The sequence below is a fragment of the Neopsephotus bourkii genome, unplaced genomic scaffold (assembly GCF_033783945.1).
Source record: "Neopsephotus bourkii isolate Nb327-2 ecotype Australia unplaced genomic scaffold, CSIRO-AGI_Nbou_v1 NB_1600, whole genome shotgun sequence".
In the NCBI taxonomy this organism is placed as follows: domain Eukaryota; kingdom Metazoa; phylum Chordata; class Aves; order Psittaciformes; family Psittacidae; genus Neopsephotus; species Neopsephotus bourkii.
The window spans coordinates 2,194,811-2,214,327 of NW_026902076.1; the positions used below are offsets into that span (position 1 = coordinate 2,194,811).

Below are 19,517 nucleotides of genomic sequence, written 5' to 3' on the forward strand. Positions count from 1 at the left end.
TGTGAAGTGCCCAAACCTTGAAAGATGAGAGTGGGGACAGAGCTTGGAAAGCAAAGCCTATCAGTTGTGAAGGTTTATCTATAGTAAAATAAGGCCAAAAAATAAATTATTGCACCCTTGCTTTCATATTTAAGGGTAAATTGAAGTTTAAATAAGAAGAGATTAAAACTTTAGCTGTAGTTGTATGAATGGCTTAAGTTGACAGAGAATCTCATCACTGGAAAAATCACCAGTCCTCCCCCCTCCATTATCTCTGGTTTTTGTTGTCTATAACAGTTGTGTGGCCATCTGGATCAAGGATTGAGGTTCACTCAAAAGGAACCCCATTATAAACCAACTTAGTTTTCAGGCAGATCATGGGAAAAGAAAGGGCATGTGTTTAATGAATAAAGAGGTTGAAGCAAGACAGGGCCCTGGGCGTACTAGTACTGCAGACTAAAGGAAAATGGAGAGAGGTTTCAGCTGGGCTCTGGGATTGGAAGCATGGGATTAGGCTGGGAATGCTGGAGGGTTTACATTTTTATTATTGTTACCTAAAATCCAGGCTGCTACTTCTTTGCTGCTGCCCTTATTCTCAGCACCCTGGGAGGAAATGCAGATACTGCTGTGCTGCAGCCTGTAAATTCAGACATTGGGTTTCATGCTTATTCCAGATAATTAGCACCTACTCTCAGTGGCAGGGGTGGTAGCAGAGGCTTCTAAGGCTCCTTCTCCTGCCAGTATGGAGAGGGATTACAATGACATGTTGTAAAACAACTGTGCTGGATCAGACCAAATAGAGCCTGTCTCCCAAAAGTGACTCAAATACAGGATGACTTAGGAAGAGTATATGAGTGGAGCAGTGTATGATAATATTTCTCCATAAATCTTCCAGCTTCCACCACTAGGCACAAGAATAGCCTCCTTTGGAGGCTGTATCATTGTGTCTAACTCTGCTGGAATTGCTTTTCCATGTGAATTACCCTATCAGTTTGCACTACCCTTTTGCTGTCACCTTCTGTGGCCTTAAGTAGACACCCAGGTAATAAAAACACAAGGATAACCACAGGGGAAAGCAGACAACCTGTGTTCCTCCAGCTCATGCACTGGGAGCCCTGGTCAGAGTTGCCTTTGACAGTGGAGGGGGAACTACTTTTCTCTTCCTTTTCCTGTTCTACCCATCTTAAATGGTGCAGACTGGGAGTATATAAGTAAGAGAGGGTTTGAAGCTGGATGTATTCATCAATGCATCAGCTTTTCTGGTCAATGAGCTCCTCCAGGGCAAGTGATCATCAGTGCATGGCAAATCTGGCACTCTGCCTGAGCAGCCAGGCAGAACTGAAGACTGAAGGAAGGTCTGTGGGTTTGACTTTTTGTTTGAAAGTAGTCATATCATATCTTGCTTCCATGTATGCAGCAGGACCAAACCACATCTGGCATATCCCCACCTGCTTGTGCAGCCCATCCCATTCCCTGAAGAGTTCAGTCTCTGTGCACTCTCATGGGTCTTCTCACAGCAAATTCCTCCAGTTTCATGGTGGCTCTCTAGCATCATTTGCTGTTGTTAAGGTCCCTGGCTATCTGATACCTTAGCCTCCTGTCCACATAGGATTATCCTGATACCATTGCTATTATCTCTAGCTGTCTTGTTACAAAAAAAAGAACTTAATTTCTTCCATTCAGCTTGGCTAAGACTGTCTGCTGTGCTTATCAGCTCTATCATGGTTTGTGATTGTTCACATTAGTTAATTCCTTTCCTGAATATAAAGTCCTTCCTTATTTTGTTTTACTCCTAGGTGGAACACTTCTCACAATCTCTGGGGTGGGCTTTAGCCAAAATCCTGCCCTGGTTTCTGTTTCAATGAACAGGAAAACCTGTAAGGTTACTCACTTGACAGAAGATACAGTTTGGTGCCTGACCCCCTCAGCTGCTAATTTATTTAATGAAGATTCACAAGAAATCTCTGTCACAGTAAACGTAGTCATCAGCAGTAGGTCAATTCAACACGTTCTCTTTGCCAAAAGGACCACCACCTTTAATTACCAAAGAGCTTTGACTCCTCTGATTACTGTCGTTAAAATGGAAATCACAGAAAGCAGTCTGCTGTTGAACATCCAAGGGATAAACATCACTGGATCTGTTGCTAAGCTTGGACATAGTGAATATGAACTTGAATTTCAACACGGCAATGAGTCTGCAATGTTTTATCAGTGCTCTTTGCCTCTGAACAGCCTGGAACCTGGAATTTTCCCCATCCAGGTTATGCAGAGGCAGCTGGGATATGCTCGTGTAACGGCAAGGCTGCAGACCCTTAAAATAACTCCACAGATAACTTCCATATTCCCATCACAAGGATCAGTCTGTGGTGGGATGTTACTCACTGTATCTGGTACTGCCTTAAAATCCAGGAGAAATTTGGTACAGGTCAGCCTGCAGAGTAATTATTCCTGTGAGGTCCAGAACTCTGACAATAATGCCATTAGTTGTATTGTCCTTCCAGGGGCCCATCCTTTCCATTATCAGTGGCTGTCTGGGGCATCCTGGGCTCTTAATGTCACTGCAACTGTCAATGGCATCAGCAGTGTCTGCCTTGGAGACTGCACACTTCACCTTCATGAGCAGTGGACCCCTCTTGTAGATTCGGTGACCTGGGAGACCAATGGGACATTCACATATGTGGCGATCAAAGGACAGAGGTTGGCATGGCCAAATGACAGGCCCATGGTACATGTGAATAACCAGGCTGTCTGCGAGGTAACTTTCTGGAATGAGACCAGCATCAAATGCCAGATGGACTGCATTTCTCCAGGGGGGCACAACATTTCCGTATTCAACAGGAAAAGCGGGCAAGCTTGCTTCAGAAAGGCAACCCCTGTTCTTACCCTCCTACCTCATGTGCACCGGTTTTACCCACGAAACTTCAGTACCAATGGTGGAGGCCTGCTCACCTTAGCAGGCTTGGCACTGAAAGGAAAGAGAATGACTTCTGTTCTCATTGATCACCACTCTTGCCTCTTTCTCAGTGTCACCTGTGCAGCTATCCAGTGTACAGTGCCCCCAGGTAATGGGAATAGGTCTTTGACTCTAAAAGTAGATGGCATCATCTATCACCTTGGAAGAATAAGTTACAGTGAGGATTTTACCCCAGCTTTGCTTTCACTTGCTGCAACTGGTCTCCTTTTAACAATGAGAGTATCACTGGTCACAGAGATGGACACCATCTATGTATTTGTTGGAGACTTTGCTTGCAGCGGTGTCACCATCACTAACTCTAATTTGCAATGCTCAGCTCCTCTGCTCCCTGTTGGCCATTACAGTGTGCTGGGCCTAGATGTCCCCAGGGGCTGGATTTCCTCCAACCTGACATTCACCTCTGAGCTGATGGTGACAGCTGTGCATCACAACTGGGGTAAGTCATGAAGGCTTGTTGCAGCTTCTCTATGGGGTGCAGTGTGAGGGACTGCAGCGAGTGGGTTTTTTTGCATGAACACAAAAATGATGAATTAAAAAGCATACCCTTGTTGACAGCTGGCTGTCGAGTTGTGTCTCAATTACCGTTTTCTGTTCTTTTCCAAGGTGGTTTGAATGGAGGAGCAATTTACCTGCATGGAATGGGGTTTTCCCCAGGGAAGACTTTGGTCACAGTCTGTGGCACCAACTGTGGATTGTTGGGGAACACAACGATGACTGACCTGGCCTGCCTTGCCCCACGCCTAAAAGGTCAGCTAAGACACAAAACCTGTCATTTTGTTAAAAATACACCTAAAGCTCTATTTTGACCTGAAGGGGTGTGTGTCCGTGTGTCTGTCCCAGTGTATCTCATCCAACTGGAATAAAAAGCAGCAGCAGCCCTGGAGAGAGGAGGAGAACCAACATAACACTGACTTCAGGTTTTTGAGCTCAGTCCAAAGACAACTGCTGTCAGGGGGGAGATTCTGTGTCAATAGCCATGGGCTCTGGACTAGATCCACCATGTGCCTGTGGCCACACATGCTTTCTGTTTGTGGATGAGATGTGCAAAATGTCAGCAGGTCCTTGTGGCAGCTATTTCTCAGGAAAACAGTCTCACATAAAATGTGAGTGAGTGCTGTAGGCTCGTGTACACAAGAGCCCCTTGGACATCATGACTGTCTTAGTGAGCTGAGCTCCCTTAGAGGCCTCTTCTTCTTTGGCCCCATACATTTTGTGTTTTGGCTACATGGTGGGACAGCTTCAGGGGGTAATGAGGTTGGAGGAAAAGGGTGAATGACTGTGAGGGTGAAAAATTATGTACTATGACAAAGTTCATACCTTTGGGCAGCTGGAATGATGATTTCATTTCTTTGAGTGGGAAGATGGGATCATCCCTCTCCAGCGTGGATGCATTTTCCTTAAATGGAGAAAGGCAGCAGGGAATGTTGTGATGATCTCTAGCTTTCCTAGAGAGAGAGAGAGAGCTCTGCCTTGATTTTGGAGGAAACTCTTTGAAATGGGAATTTCCTGGAACAAGTTGTATTTCCTCTCTCTCCTACTGGCAGCACACAATTAGACCCCTAAGATCTGCAAAGAGTAGGATTTAAGACTTTTAAATCTCACCCTGAGACATACGCCCTTCTTCAAACCCTGAGCACCGAAGTACCTACCTTAGTGCTGCGGCATTCCAGCACTTGCTAGCATAACACTTTATCACTTCCTAGCTCTGATGCTAGGAGAACATCCTCTACAGGAATGTTTGCTGTTCTGTGGCCATCCAGAGTTCCATCATTCAAGTTACCAAACTTCCATGGACTCTTACTCTTTGTGGACCTGGAAGAAAGGTGACAGTGATGGTAATTTGCCAACGTTTTGCTCAAAGACGTGTGGAATCTCTGTTCTCCAAATAGAATTTGACTAGATAGTTACTGGAAAAGCAGACCAACGTGAAATTCTGAGCAAGGGCTGGGACAAGAGGCACCCAGGGGTCCTTTTCAGTCTCAGTTGTACCAAAACTCTGAATTTGCTCTTGTCATTTTTAAAGGTTCTTTTCCTCATCCATAAGGAGTACTGACAAAAAAATTGAGGGTTTTTTAGATCCACCCACAAGCACTCAGAAGGAGGCAAGAAGACATTGTAAAGGCTCATTTTTCCTTGTTTTAAATAAGATCCAGGCACAGTCTACAAAACTGCGTTATTTTTTTTAAGCAAGAAAACACACACGGTACTGGGGTGCTGGAAGCGACCCAGAGCACGAAAAGGCAAAGTCTGGTTATTGTAGGAAGAATAGCAGAATAAAATGTAATCAAATTGGTTGAAACTGTGAAACATTAATAACTGTGTTCAAAATTCACTGCGTGGCAGGCGGCAGAGGGAGCCTGGGGAAAGCCATTTCAGAGGCAGGACCACAATGCTCATTACCGACACTAGATGTCAGTAAGTGAATGCTGATTGTTGCCTGCTTTGCTGGCTGTGTTTCGGGTGAGAGGATGCTAAGGGTCATCAACCAAAGCTACACAGGCGCTACGGCTTTGAGGCCAGTTACAAGACGACCTGTCTCTCCCCTGCTGTGATTTTTGCAGTGTGCAGCCTTGAAAATCTCATCAGTCGAGTTCTGTCAGTGAAGTTTTTACAAGAAAACTTTTTCTTTTTCCTTGCATTAAATTCCTTTGCAGGCAGTTTAAATCTGTGAGCGCTTGCAAGGCAGTTTGTACTCCCTAGGACACTTGTATTCAGTTTGTGTACATCTACATGTGGCATTGGTAATTCTGTATATAGAGCAAGATGCTTTATAGGCAGTGTTCCTCCTAATATTTAAGGGATTACACTCTCCACCTTCCAGGGCGTTGAGTGGACTGGTTAAGTGCAGTTAGTCCAGTCTCACCTCATGGTCTACATGCTGCTACTTGCCTGGGGAAGTTTGCCATATGACATTCACACATTCAGTGCTCAGACCTTCCTTTCACAACCCCATCCCCATGGGAGAGGCGGCGAAGAGTTTGGGGATGCAGGACCACAAGCTGTTAAATAGATGGGTGGAAGGATGGGTCTGTGGTGCCTCAGGGCCCCTTGGTGCAGAGGCTGGTGTGCCCAGGTTGGATGCTTATCTGACATTTCCCACTGCTGCTCATGGACCGGGTGATGAGAAGTGAAGAGTTTAAGTTGTGTTTCTTCTGTTACAGTACACTGGTGAAGCAGAAACACCTCACCTCCAGCAGTGCATGATGTCAGGTGGCAGCTTACTGCCCTGGGGTTTCATTCCAATGCTAGGTCATGTTCTGTCTGATCTGATTAAAACGTTCCTGTGGGAATCCCTAGCTAGTCCATCTAGCTTACTCGTGATCAAATCAGTAGGGCAAAGCTCTGCAGGTGGGAAATGTGACTTCTTTCCCTTTTAAAAGGCAGTTTTATAAGACACAAGGTGTGTGTTGGTCTCAGTAGAATTCATCCATAAACCTCCCCTACAGGGTCTTCCTTAGGAGTGGGTTTTGCAGCACAGTTCTGGTTCAATCATTGACAAGAGCTGGGCACACCGAGTACCGGAACATGCTCAATCCATGCAAGCCTAGGCTCTTTAATGAACACTTTTCTGGAAGATGTAGGAAAATCAAATCACAGCAGAAATAAATTTGAGTTTCACTTTTAAAGCTGAAGAAATTTAACAAAATTAAGAGAAGCTAACAAAACCACACTCCTGGCAAGGAAAATAAAACCAAACAAAAAAAAAAATCCTAAAAACACATCCACAAGTCTTTAAAGGTCTGTTAAAGAGATACTGGATTGATCCTGAGTGCTCTCCTGTTGTCCTTGCTTTCTTACTCATGTTGCAGTGCTGTTGATGAATGCAAATACAGCTATAGGTTCTGTTCAGCTCAGGTTACATTTACAGAACACGTGGTTAAAGTCTGTGGGATTGAATTCTGCTTGTGTGGAAGATGGGGTGAGGGTAAATAAGGCACTTTTAAAAAGGGGTAAACTGATAAGAAGATCCATCAGGGAAAAAACTGAGACTGATTTGCCTGGTTGCACTGAAGTGCTTGGAATAACAGGTCTGGCTTTATGGTCTTAATGTAACAGCTGCTGGGATCTTTGTTAGTGAGTCCTGGATTGGACCTACTATTAGCCAGATTATATTGGTAAAACTGGATGTTTAGGGAAGAGGATTTAGATTAAAGGCCAGAAATGAAATGAAGCTCAAGTTTAAAAGGAAGAGAGGCATGGCTTGGTGGAGCTCTTTGCATGGGACTAGAGAAAAGAGAGGAATGAATTTTGGTTGCAGTAGTGCAGATGTGCCAAGGAGAAGCACTGGGCTAGGACCCAGGGGAACTATAGTCAGGTAAATAGGGTGATTTATACAAGTAAACAAAGAAGAAATGAAGAGGATGTTGCACTTGAGACCTCAATAGGAGCCAGGGCCTGTGATGTTTGTTGTGGAGATCAAACCAAAGGATCCAAATGGTCCCTTCTCTCTTTTAAATCCAGAAATAAAATTGAGAGAGAGAGAAAAAGAAAAAAAAAGCCTAGTGATCACATGGCAGGCATGTTCTGACAGCGAGATCTATCAAGTGCTGGAATAGATGCAAAGTCACCTCTTAGGACTTCTGAAACTTGGCTGTGCAAAATGAATGTCTCCCAGGGAGCAATTCTTCTTAGGCAGAGGTTGGACTTGATGACCTTAGCAGGTCTTCTTTTTCCTTTCTCCATCCACCTTTTCTTTTTTAACTTTTGTCTCCCCTGCTAAGCACATGTTGAGTTTATGTTTTCTAGTCCATTTTGTGAGCAGTGGATGACTGGGGATGTGTGATTTGGCACCAGGACTCCTTGGGCAGTTGTTCAATCAGTCTGCAGCTGCCCTTGGAACTCCTGTAGGTTTTAGCCTCATCACATGTCCAGCAGTTGTTGTTAAACAGCGACCCAGTAAAAAGCCCTTCTGCTGAACAGCCCAGGATCCTGGCTTAAAGCAGACTATCCCTCAAAGACAGGGTTGGAGGCAGTCGGTCCTTAATCCATTGCCAACATGCAGAGAATTGGCTGCCGTTGTGTCTGATCTCAAAAGTGAAGCTGTAATGGGATGAATGCATTCATCTCAGTGATGGGATTGTATTACACTTGATTAGCAGGTTTTGTCTTTATGGGGAATGTAAAACATAAAAAAGCTTTATTCCGGGGCTTGAACACTAACCAATTAAGCAGGAAGAAGAATTGTGTCCTAGAATGGATAGAATATCCTCTTAGAACATACTGAGTGTGTTGTAATCTTTAGTTGATATTTTTTGTTGCTGTGGTGGCAGAAGATAATGACACCGATAATGCTTGCATTTAATGGTGAAAAGAAGTAGGATGAAAAGCCAAGACTTCCCACTACCTGAGAGAAATATTAAATCTGGGAACAGGGAATAAGAAGACCTCAGAGATCCCTAAAGAAGGGACGAGAACTGCCTGTCCCCTTGGAGAGTGGTATCTCCATCATATGGACAGGAGCTGTAGAGTGTAAAGATGAGACCCCTCCTTTCCCCCTGAGAGAGCAAAAGCAGTCCTAGGTTTGATTCTGAAAACATCTACATGTATATAAGCATATAGGTGTATAGATTAATCAGGGTTTTCTTGGATTTGACTTCTACCTATCTCTCTACAACCCTTTGTAACCATGTTCTTTCGCTCAGATTTTATAATTGGTCCCTTTGTTTGCCTGGTCTGAATTAAAAATTATTTCAGCAGTTGGCAGGATATAAGGCCTCATGTTCCTACAGACATGATAACATTAAAATGAGGGCACTGGACCACATTAGAAGCGCCTGATTTCCATGTGACGCTCCAGAAGTATCCAAAGAGACAGGCTATTCTTCTGCTGGTCGTTAAGAGCTGTGCTGGAAATAATTTCTGGTGACCTACATTAGCCAGGCAAGTTCTTTGACAGCAGCAAGGTATCAAGGAAAATATTCATGTCTTGAGATTCTGGGATAAATTTCTAACATTCATCTTAAAATAAGGCTCAGCTGTTTCTCTACGCAGGAAAACCATGACATGTTCTTTTCAAGACCACAGATTAAACCGAAGACTCTTTGAGTTAGCTTATAGCAACCTGCTGTTTTTTCTCAAGCTCTGCAATGCCAATTTAATCTTCCTTTGACCACCCTCTGAAGGTGGGTGGTCAAAAACTGGAACAGGTTTCCTAGAGAGGTGGTCAATGCCCTAAGCCTGTCACTGTTAAAGGCGTTTGGCCAGTGCCCTTAAAAGTATGTCTTAACTTTTGGTTAACACTGAAGTGGTTGGACTAGATGGTTATGGTAGATCCCTTCCAACTGAAAATATTCTATTCCTTTCCAAATGTGTGTTAGTATTGCTCTAGTTGGTTACTCATGTAAGGTAGCTTCATTACAACATCTGAGCTCATTACAGCCTTTCATGTCACCAGTAGAATAGAAAAGTAAAACAGAAAGAGCTATTATACCCTATTACAAATTTTTCTGCCTGCAGGAAAGTTGTGGGGTTGTGGGGGGAAGGAAAGGGCAGTGCTATCCCTGCTTGAATGTCCTTCATCCTTACTAGTTTTGAGTTCTCAAAAAAAACAAACCCCAAGCATACATGCCCCTCTCTTTCAGAGAGTCCTGTAATGATTTGGTTCTGCTGTGGGTTGTTGCAATAGCAAGTTATTTGTAGTACTTAGTTGTTTTAGATGATAAGCATTTCCAAAACACATATATCTAGCACCACTTAGAATGCCCTTGGAATGACAGCCTGTCCTCAAGGAAGAAGCAAGGCTTCTGTGGAAACAATAGAATACCTGAGATGGCTCTAGGCATAATTTCTGGACAATAAAAGCAAAATATAGGCATGGTGCCTATCATTTGGACTTCTCCCTCTGTTACTACTGTCTTTCATCCCTTCAAGGCAGGGATTGTGTTTTGGCTGTGTTTGAATGGATCCTGAGCAATAGAATTGTCACTGGATTGGGGGGGGGGGGGGGCCCCCCCCCCGGGATTAAGCATACTGCAGAATCTGTGAGGATGTGCTAACCTTTTACTTACTCTAAATCCAGAGAAGAAAAAATACAGAAAAATTGTGAACTTTCTCTCTGAAGTTAAAAGCAGACGAAATGCTAGGTTTTAACATTTAAAGAAACCACCTTAAACATTAAAGTTATAAACTTTTCAGAACTACCCTATATGAAATAATAATTTTTAACAAAAAAGTACTGCACCTTTTAATGTAGGAAATAAAGCATTTTCATATTTTTACCATTTCAAAAACCATTTTCTTAGTTCCATTCCTTAGGAACTAAGACATTCATTGACAGTGACACTTTCCAATCAAACAAAGTGTCTTTTGAGAAACTAGAAATAAAAAAAACTAACAAAAAAACATCTTTCTTGATAAATTCCTGTTGATTTGATTTATGTTACTTGAGGGACACTGTTGGGTACTACAGTGCAAACTGTAATACTGTCCACAGAGCTTTCCAGGAGTTCAATACAACTATTTTATTAGTTCAGGATTAATAAAATTTCTCCAAATGTCTTTATATGTTCAGGGTTTTGAGAGAAGCGGTTTTGATCTCTGGCACGGCTTAATGCTTAAAGGATTCCTGTTTTAAATTATTAAAACCGAGCATTTAAACGGAGCTGAACTTCAGTGACAGTTCATATATATTTTTTTGTCTGGATTTTAAATAAGAAAATCTCATTTATCTTCACACCACTTGCTCCTTAAATACACCTCAAAGCAAAGCAGCTGATCCAATTACACTTCCTATCACATACGTGGAGTCAAAGTTGAACTAACTGTCTAGTCACACTCAGGTACAAAGCAAGGTGGGGGGATCCCACTTCCCACAACTTCTCCAGAAGCCCTCCAAGATGTGGCAATGTTTTCACAAAGCCTGTTTTTTTTTTTATTTCAAAGTTGTCATAGATGTTGTCATATCTTCCTTGTAACAGATGTGTGCCTTATGCCTGATCTGTAAACCACGGTCTATCTTCCCCAGAAGAAATGTCCATGCTCATACTATATCACTGATGTCATCTCCTTCTGAACACAGCAATTTGATCCCAAAGGCCATCCCGATGCTGAGTGCACAAGGGAGGTTATATGCTTGTTCAGACTAAGCAAAAGGCTGAAGGAGTTGCATGGATACCTACTCATCCCAAAAACAATGCACCGAAAGAAGGGCTGGAACATGCACATCAGGAATCTACAATGACAACTGTTACTGCTAAAATATGCTTAATATTAGTGGTGTGTAGGCTGCTTTGGGTTATCTTTTTTCTCTCCTGTCTTTGCAGCTTCTTTGGCTGTTCTCTGTGGCCTGACACATTCTTCTGTTGACTGCCGAGAAGACAGAGCCACTTTTATTGAATGTGATGTCCAAGTCACAGTAGATTCCTACCACCAAAGAGAATCTGTGTCTTACCTGTATGTCTGTGAGGACAGCCCACCCCAGTGGCACCAGAAGGATGTCAACCCACCCCAGAGGCATTTTGCTGGACTCTTTATCAGGTTAGTGCTGTGTCTCTCCAATAGCTGAGTGGGCCCATCCATGAATAACATCCCCAGGATGGCATTCCACCTTTTGCAGAATTGGCCTCTGCCAAATGATGGACTGAACAAACAGATTTCTGATCCTTAGGTTGGAGGCAATAGAGCAATTTAGCCTTGAGACCACTAGAGAGCTCCGCTGGGTTGTGAAATTAATTCTTTGTGTCTATCAAAGCGTTTCTACTCCTCCCCCCTCCTTCCATTTCTTCTTTTTAGAGTGTTTGAGAGACATCAGAAAACCCATCTTGTAAACAGCCTGCATTGTTCCTTCTTAGGTTTTAATATTTATCTTCTGATCCAAAGCAACATCTGGTGGATGCCAATGGGGAAAAAGATAAGGCATTATGGAAAGCAGAAGTTTTTGTTGGTTGGGTTATTGTTTTGTTTTGTTTTTTTTTTTACCCCTTTCTCACATCCCCTGCTCCTTTCTCCAAGCATTTTCATGAGCAAAAAGTTGCAGAGAAAATTCGGCAGGCTGTGCAATACATTTACTCAGCGAGGGTGCTCAGACACTTTATTATTCAAGGCTTAGGCTTTGCAAATCCAAGGTCGAGTTGCCAGGAACATAAATTGGTACTGTTGCCTTTAATAGAGTGGTGAGGGTATATACCTGTAGAGCATTTACTTCCAAGATTCAGAGGGAGGTCTGAATTAAGGAATAGGTGAACAAAACTTTTGAAAGAATACTAAACAAACAGAGAATTAGAATATCTCTGTAATGCTTTGACCATGATTTGCTGTACATGGTAAAACCATTCCTGGCTGGTGTACGATGTTGCATTTCAGTTATTTCAGTTGAGTTGCAGAGATTTGGTCCTCATCCATAGTTGGTCCTTATGTCACAGCTGGTGTTTTAAGTAACAAGAAGTAGTTTTGGATACTCTGTGTTGAGGGAAGAAAAACAACATATACTGAACAAAGACAGCAAGACATGAGTAGCTCAGTTTTTAAACTTGTTAAAAAAAAAACCGAAACAAAGAAACCCCAAACTTTTGTTACTAAATATATATTACACACACAGTTTTATATATATATATACACACACACATACATATATATATTTATATATACACATGGTTACAGCATCTACCTTTCAACCTCTCATATCCTATTCACAATCTTTTTGAGTTTAACCTGGGATCCATAATGGATGAACATCTTAAGAATTATCAAGTTCTTGTCAGTTTTGAGAAAATCTGTGTTAGGCAGAAAGTAATTATTTTCCTGTTGATGGAGAGGAAGGCAGAATTCTGCCCTGATCTGTTGTTTGCCACCAAATTGTAGGCCAGACAGCACAACAAGCTGGTTGGTGACAGCCAGCATGGCTTCAGTAAGGGGAAATCCTGCCTGACCAATTTGGTGGCCTTCTATGATGGGGCTATGGAACTGATGGACCAGGGGTAGAGCAGTTGATATCATCTACCTGGACTTGTGCAAAGCATTTGACACTGTCCCACACGACATCCTTGTCTCTAAATTGGAAAGACATCAATTTGATAGGTAGACCACGCAGTGGATAAAAAACTGGCTGGATGGCAGCACACAAAGAGTTGTGGTCAATGGCTCAATGTCCAGCTGGAGACCAGTAACGAGTGGTGTCCCTCAGGGATCGGTGTTGGGACCGGTCTTGTTCAACATCTTTCTTGGTGACAGGGACAGTGGGATTGAGTGCGCCCTCAGCAAGTTTGCCGATGACACCAAGCTGTGTGGTTTGGTTGATACGCTGGAGGGAAGGAATGCCATCCTGAGGGACCTTGACACGCTTGTGAGGTGGGCTGATGCCAACCTCATGAAGTTTAACCATGCCAAGTGCAAGGTCCTACACCTGGGTGGGAGCAATCCCAGGCACAGCTACAGGTTGAGCAAAGAAGAGATTCAGAGCAGCCCTGTGGAGAAGGACTTGGGGGTGCTGATCGATGAGAAAATGAACATGAGCTGGCTTCAGTGTGGGCTCACAGCCCAGAAAGCCAACTGTATCCTGGGCTTCATCAAAAGGAGTGTGACCAGCAGGTCAAAGGAGGTGATCCTGCCCCTTTACTCTGCTCTTGTGAGACCTCATTTGGAGTATTGTGTGCGGTTCTGATGTCCTCAATATAAAAAAGAACATGGAACTGTTGGAATAAGTCCAGAGGAGGACCAAGAGATGATCAGGGGGCTGGAGCACCTCCCAGATGAAGACAGGCTGAGAAAGTTGGGGCTGTTCAGCCTGGAGAAGAGAAGGCTGCGTGGAGACCTCATAGCAGCCTTCCAGTATCTGAAGAGGGCCTATAAGGATGCTGGGGATGGACTCTTCATTAGGGACTGCAGTGGTAGGACAAGGGGTAATGGGTTAAAACGTAAACAGGGGAAGTTTAGATTTGATATAAGGAGGAAATTCTTTCCTGTTAGGGTGGTGAGGCACTGGAATGGGTTGCCCAGGAGGTTATGAATGCTCCATCCCTGGCGGTGTTCAAGGCCAGGTTGGACAGAGCCTTGGGTGATATGGTTTAGTGTGAGGTGTCCTTGCCCATGGCATTGGGGTTGGAACTTGATGATCTTAGGTCCTTTCCAACCCTAACTATTCTATGATTCTATAATTCTATATACATGCAGCAGGCCAACTGATGTGTCCAAAGTCACTGTGTGCATTGGTAACATCCTAGGGGATGAGGACAGTTTTGTTGTGAAAACATATGAGTAGGGAATCCTAGAGGGGGGCAAGAAAAATCCTGAACTTAAACTAGTCAGTTCTATTGCTCCAAGAGTGACTTGTTTCAAATCAAGAAACTCTAAAATCCTTGCTTTTTCTGACTGAACTCTGCTTTTGCTCACATCAGTATAACCACAAAACAACTAACCTTCAACCTTGAGAGCTATAGGGCAATCCAATATCTCACTCCTTTTCTTTTGCTTCCTGTTCTCTGGGTATTAAAACTGCGCTCAGCTCATTACTGATTCAAAAATTCACCTGCAATGAGTCTATTCTTATGATTATTTTTCTTTTTGCTCCTCTTTGTGGTCTGGGCTGCTACTGTGGAAGGGAAAGTCATAGAGTCCATTTGCTGCTTCCGTATTGTTTTTCACTGTGCTTTTGTTCAATTTATTTGTGAATGTCCCAGAGACAGGGTTTATTATTCCTCCAGGGAATCCTAGCAGGAAGATATTTCTGAATCAAATCAATCAACTTATTCTTACCTATCCTTCCAGCTTTTTCAACTTTCTTGTTATTGTCATTAACTGTTCCCCATTTTGTGCTCCTATGTGTCTAGTGGTTAGAAATTAAAACTTGGGCTGCTGAGAAATTTTCCAGAGCACTGCCTTTTTTTCTGGTGAATTTATTTCTAAACTGGTTCCTGCTGAAAAGGAGCTGGGGAAAAAATCGTTCATTTTCAAATGAGTTTCCTGATCTGAAAAATCTGGGGAGAAGAGAAGGGAGAAAGAGTTTAAAGTCACGCAAAATGACCTATTTCAGAACTTTTGAAAACAGTTTTTTTTCAAACATCAGTTCAGAAAAAAGTTTCATTTCAAAATATTAATGGAATTTGTAGTGAAGTGTTAGAAAATTAAAATCTTAAGACTAGAAAAGAATGATTTTGGGAATTCCTAAAGTAATACACCTAGATTGCTGTAATTAATAATAGTAACCAATAGTAACAATAACAAAAATATGTATTTATCTGAGTTCTGTGCAAATGTTCAAAAATTAAGGCATTCCTTCCAGGATGGTTTAAAATTGCTGAAATCACTCCTGGCCTAACTGCACATGAATTCTGCCTTACTAGTTTTACAGTGGTTTGAATAAAGCTTCTCCTGATCTAGTCTGCACTTTATGAACACATAATTCCCAATGCATATTTCTTAGAAGAGATGCAAGTCTTGCCATTGACAACACTGGTACCAAATACGGTACCAAATACATCCATGAATTCCCTTTTAGTAAGTCACCCCTTCTTTTCCTGCATTTCCTTTAACCACTGCAATTTGTTAACAGTTTCCAGCATCAAGGTTTTGGAATGCAGTTACGAGAGGACAGGGAGGAATTGGCTCTTTGCCTACAAGCAAAGCTTGTTAACTTTTGTAAAAAGATGTGAACAGCCACTTAAAGGTCCTTGTATTGACTTCAGTGCCTGGCAAATTGGGCCCATGCCCCGCATCCAGCCAACAACAACCCCCTTTTGCCTTTAAAACAGATGCTTATTTAAAAGATGCAGCTTTTTCTTGTAGCATTAAAAGAAGTGCTATGCAGTCTTGAAAGATAGCCCAGTCCATTGAATTCTTGTACAGGACAAGAGCAGTTCTCAAAGTGTTGCTATCAAAAGCAAGTGTAGTTGCCTGTGGCTGGCTTTTGATTATTGATACAGCAGACGGAAAGGTTCATTTAAATATAGAAATAAAAATTCATTGTTAAAAAGATTGAGCTACTTGCAAAAGGCTTTTTTTGTTGTTGATGTTTTTGTAGTTTCTAATGTGGCTGCTTCCTTTAATACTTTAACACTGAAAAAGGGCAACAAAACAAATAACCCCTAACTGCTCTATCAGAGCAGCTCTTTATTTGTACAGTGAGCTGCCACATCCTGCATGGTTTGAAAACTTCAGGTTCATCACAGTATCACAGTATCACAGTAGGTTAGAGATTGGAAGGGACCTCAAAAGATCATCTAGTCCAATCCCCCTGCCGGAGCAGGAACACCTAGATAAGGTTCATCAAAGCATCCTGATCATCACCCTCCTAACAAAGGTCTGAGTGTTGACTTTCCAATTGGGTTGATTTTAATAGAACTTAACCTCTTAAATTTGGCACTTCAGAAAGCCCCATTAGATAGGTGCTTTAGGAGCCTGGAGACCTCTGAAAATCCTAGTCCTACCTTTCTGATTCTCTATTTTGTTAAGTAAATCCTATTATGAACTCTGTCCTTTCTCAGCTATTCAGAAAAGTGGTATAATTTCTGAGCTATGGGTGTTGCTGTAACTCATCTCCTTTCTGCTCTCCTTCCCACAAGCTGCAGGTGTGTATCTTCTGCAGCTTGGTGGGGAGAGGAGGAAGAAGGAGCAATGGCCAGACAAGGAATGAGAAGTGATGCTGGATTATCCTGTCCTGATCCTAAGCCTGTAAAAGTGAATTTGGAAGTTTCCCCCTCATTTTGAGGAATGCTGGATCCTGTCGCTCCCTGTAATGAAATGCTACCAAAGTCAACTCCTGTTAGCAGCAAGACCAAGGGAAAAAAACATGTTTCTTCCCCACCACCTTTTCTGTCACTTCTTCCACCAATGCAAGGGGAGGCTTTAGAGTAAATGTCTGTTGGTATAACTGGCACATATATCGAATCTCCTTAGTCTGGGCTGTTAAGTAAGTTTAATTAATTTACTAAGTTAATGTTCCAATGCTAGCAACAAAGCATCATTGCAATCAGCTGGGTAGCAGGAATTGGAACCCCTAAATGAGCTCATTTTTTCACAGTTGGAATTAGGGACCAGTTAGCCAGTTGTGTGGCTTTTCCAATTTCTCCACTTGCCCTAGGGGAGTTGCAAGTTATTCATTCCCTGTTGCTAAGTGTGAGTAAGATGGGGAGGGGGGAGACACAAACAAACCCTACTCCATGTAGGAGTCCATCTTTGATCCTGATACTGCTGATTCCCTAGCCGTTGTCTGCACTTATCTTCCTGCCTTGGTCCTAGAATGGCATTTCCTACTATTTGTAATAGTTTGGGGAAGCAGAAAGGCATCACTGAGAGATATTTACTGCATGTATTTTCATCCTGAGTGTGCGCAGATAAAGGGGGGGTAAAAACAAATAAACAATAAAAGAATGGAAACAAAATTACAGAAATTTGCAAAGTTTGACAAATGGTGGCCAGGAGTTGCCACAAGCTAATGGCTTGCAATGATTAATAAGAGTAAAAATAATTGCATTTCATTAAGATTGATGACACCCCATTTAACCTCCCTTCTCGTTTCAGCCCTAAAGTGGAAAGAGATGAAGTTCTCATCTATAATAGCTCCTGTAACATTACCATGGAAACTGAGGCAGAGATGGAGTGTGAGGGAGCTAATCAGCCAATTACTGCCAAGATTACTGAGATATGGAAAAACTGGGGCCAGAACACTCAGGTATAATCAAATCTTTTTTACAGACTGATTCAAACAGCTTAAAATTAAATTTGTAATATTGTGTACATTTAAAGGGGGGCAAAAAAAAAACAATTTAAGCTGAGCAGCAGCAATATATAATATTAAAAGCTTTCCAACTTTGAATAGCAGTTCTAATGCAGTGTGGCTGTATTAATGGTTAACTATGGTTAATCATGTATTTTATGAGACATAAATGAGTTTTATTTTTGGGGCAATGCATATCTTTTTTAACACTCTCCTGTTTTTTTTTTTTATATAAATTCAAAGTCTGTTCTAGAAGTGTTATTTTCTCTTACTAAAGCAGAATGTTAGCCGTGAGACACAAAGTTTCAGCTCTCTGGCAGAGACTTAGCATTCAGCATTTGTGCAGCCGTGGTGATATTTGGGTTTTGCTCCTCTTCAGTACCTGCAGTTAAATGGAACTGTCTTTCTAGGGGTATGTGTGGGTATAGAAAGACATACCTAGAGTTCATGACAAAAATTTAGGATTTTGAACTAACACCATTGTAATGTTTTAGATCTAAAAATGACTATTGCAAACCTTAAATATCTTTTAAGAGTCCTCATAGTGCTGAAGAATTTTCGGGGAGTACTGAGTTGAATATCAGGTTGTATCACCCATGAGAAAAGAATTCAGATGGGCTGGATATTTAGTGAACATCAAATATCCTTTTGTCACAGTCCTTTCCCAAATGAGCAGCACCTAAGAAGTGGAGTCCTACTTCATAGGCGGCAGTGCAAATGGGAAGAGTTACACACCAGGATTATGGTTAAGAAAAAGTTGTTTATTATCTATTAAATCAAATTATCATGCAATCTTCTTAGACTTGGTTTCTTGGTCGAAACCTGGGTAATTGAAGTTCATTTGCTCAGCACTGATATTAAATCTACCACAGTAATTTCTAACCCTGTTATCTGCGATGATATATCCTTTACCACCCTATCCCAGAAGTAGCTGCAGTGCCCTGGCAGAGTAATCTGGCATATTTCTAGCATCAGATTCTAAATCTTTTACTAAGAGTCTCTGAATCTTTACCCTGAAAATCTACCTTAGGTGTATGTTACAACTGCAGCTGAGTATCCAGAAATATGATTGCTTTTCTTCTTTCTGTTAATTCTTCCTTGGTCTGTGAAGGAATGTCACAGGTATGTTTTTATCTATCAGTACTCATTTGATAGTCAGCCTTGCTAGTTATGCTACCAGAAACATGCCCCGCTAAGGAGAAAACCAAACCAAAAAGTAAATTTCTGATTGGTAACTGCAGGAAGCCATCAAAGGGAAGTGCTCAGGGAAGTATCAGATCAAATGGTAACTACTCCTTTTATTCATTTTCCTTCCCAGATGTGATAAGGGCACCTCTACAGCCCTAAAGCCTGGGCTGCAGCATAGAGGAGCTATTACCTACTGCTGGCTGTGATCTGAATAGCTCAGCTGTGTCACAGGTCCTGTAGTCTCAGTAATTAGATGATGACAAGTTGACTTTTAACTCAAATGGGAGCAAAACCAGGAGGAAATAGTGAGATTTGTCCCCTATGGTTTTTCTGCTCAGACTGGGGGAAATGGAGGAGGTCCTAAGCATCCTGAATGAACAAATTCATTCAGGGAGAGAAGAACGAAATCAGCAGCGCTTTTAGATCTGGGATTTGCTGTTGCTTAATGAACCCAGTGGGCATTTGGAATCATTTTATCCCTCTTCCCAAAACTGGCCAGGGTGAGCAGAGGTGGATGGGTGGAGAGTTCAGATAAATGGTTTCAATTTTGGTCCCTTTCTAGCTGACAGCATCCAGTTAAGATTTACGACCTGGTGCAGCATATGCATGCTTCACTGTAGAGGTTTAAATCATGTCATGTGAACTGGCCTTACCTTTCCAGTGGAAATAATGGTCCCCAGGTTCAGCACTAAGCAGTGAAATGCATTAATAGCACCACGTGCCTTAGGA

General features: G+C 42.2%; 1 protein-coding gene across 5 annotated transcripts in view; it reads left to right on the forward strand.

Moving 5' to 3' along the window:
* Positions 1-19,517, forward strand: part of PKHD1 (PKHD1 ciliary IPT domain containing fibrocystin/polyductin) — a 251,034-nt gene that overhangs the window by 49,814 nt on the left and 181,703 nt on the right. For all 5 annotated transcript variants that reach the window (XM_061372231.1, XM_061372233.1, XM_061372234.1 and 2 more), the window contains exons 32-35: positions 1,776-3,389; positions 3,557-3,700; positions 11,215-11,428; positions 17,405-17,555. In XM_061372231.1, the coding sequence (XP_061228215.1) occupies positions 1,776-3,389; positions 3,557-3,700; positions 11,215-11,428; positions 17,405-17,555 (2,123 nt within the window). The remainder of the gene's footprint in view (positions 1-1,775; positions 3,390-3,556; positions 3,701-11,214; positions 11,429-17,404; positions 17,556-19,517) is intronic.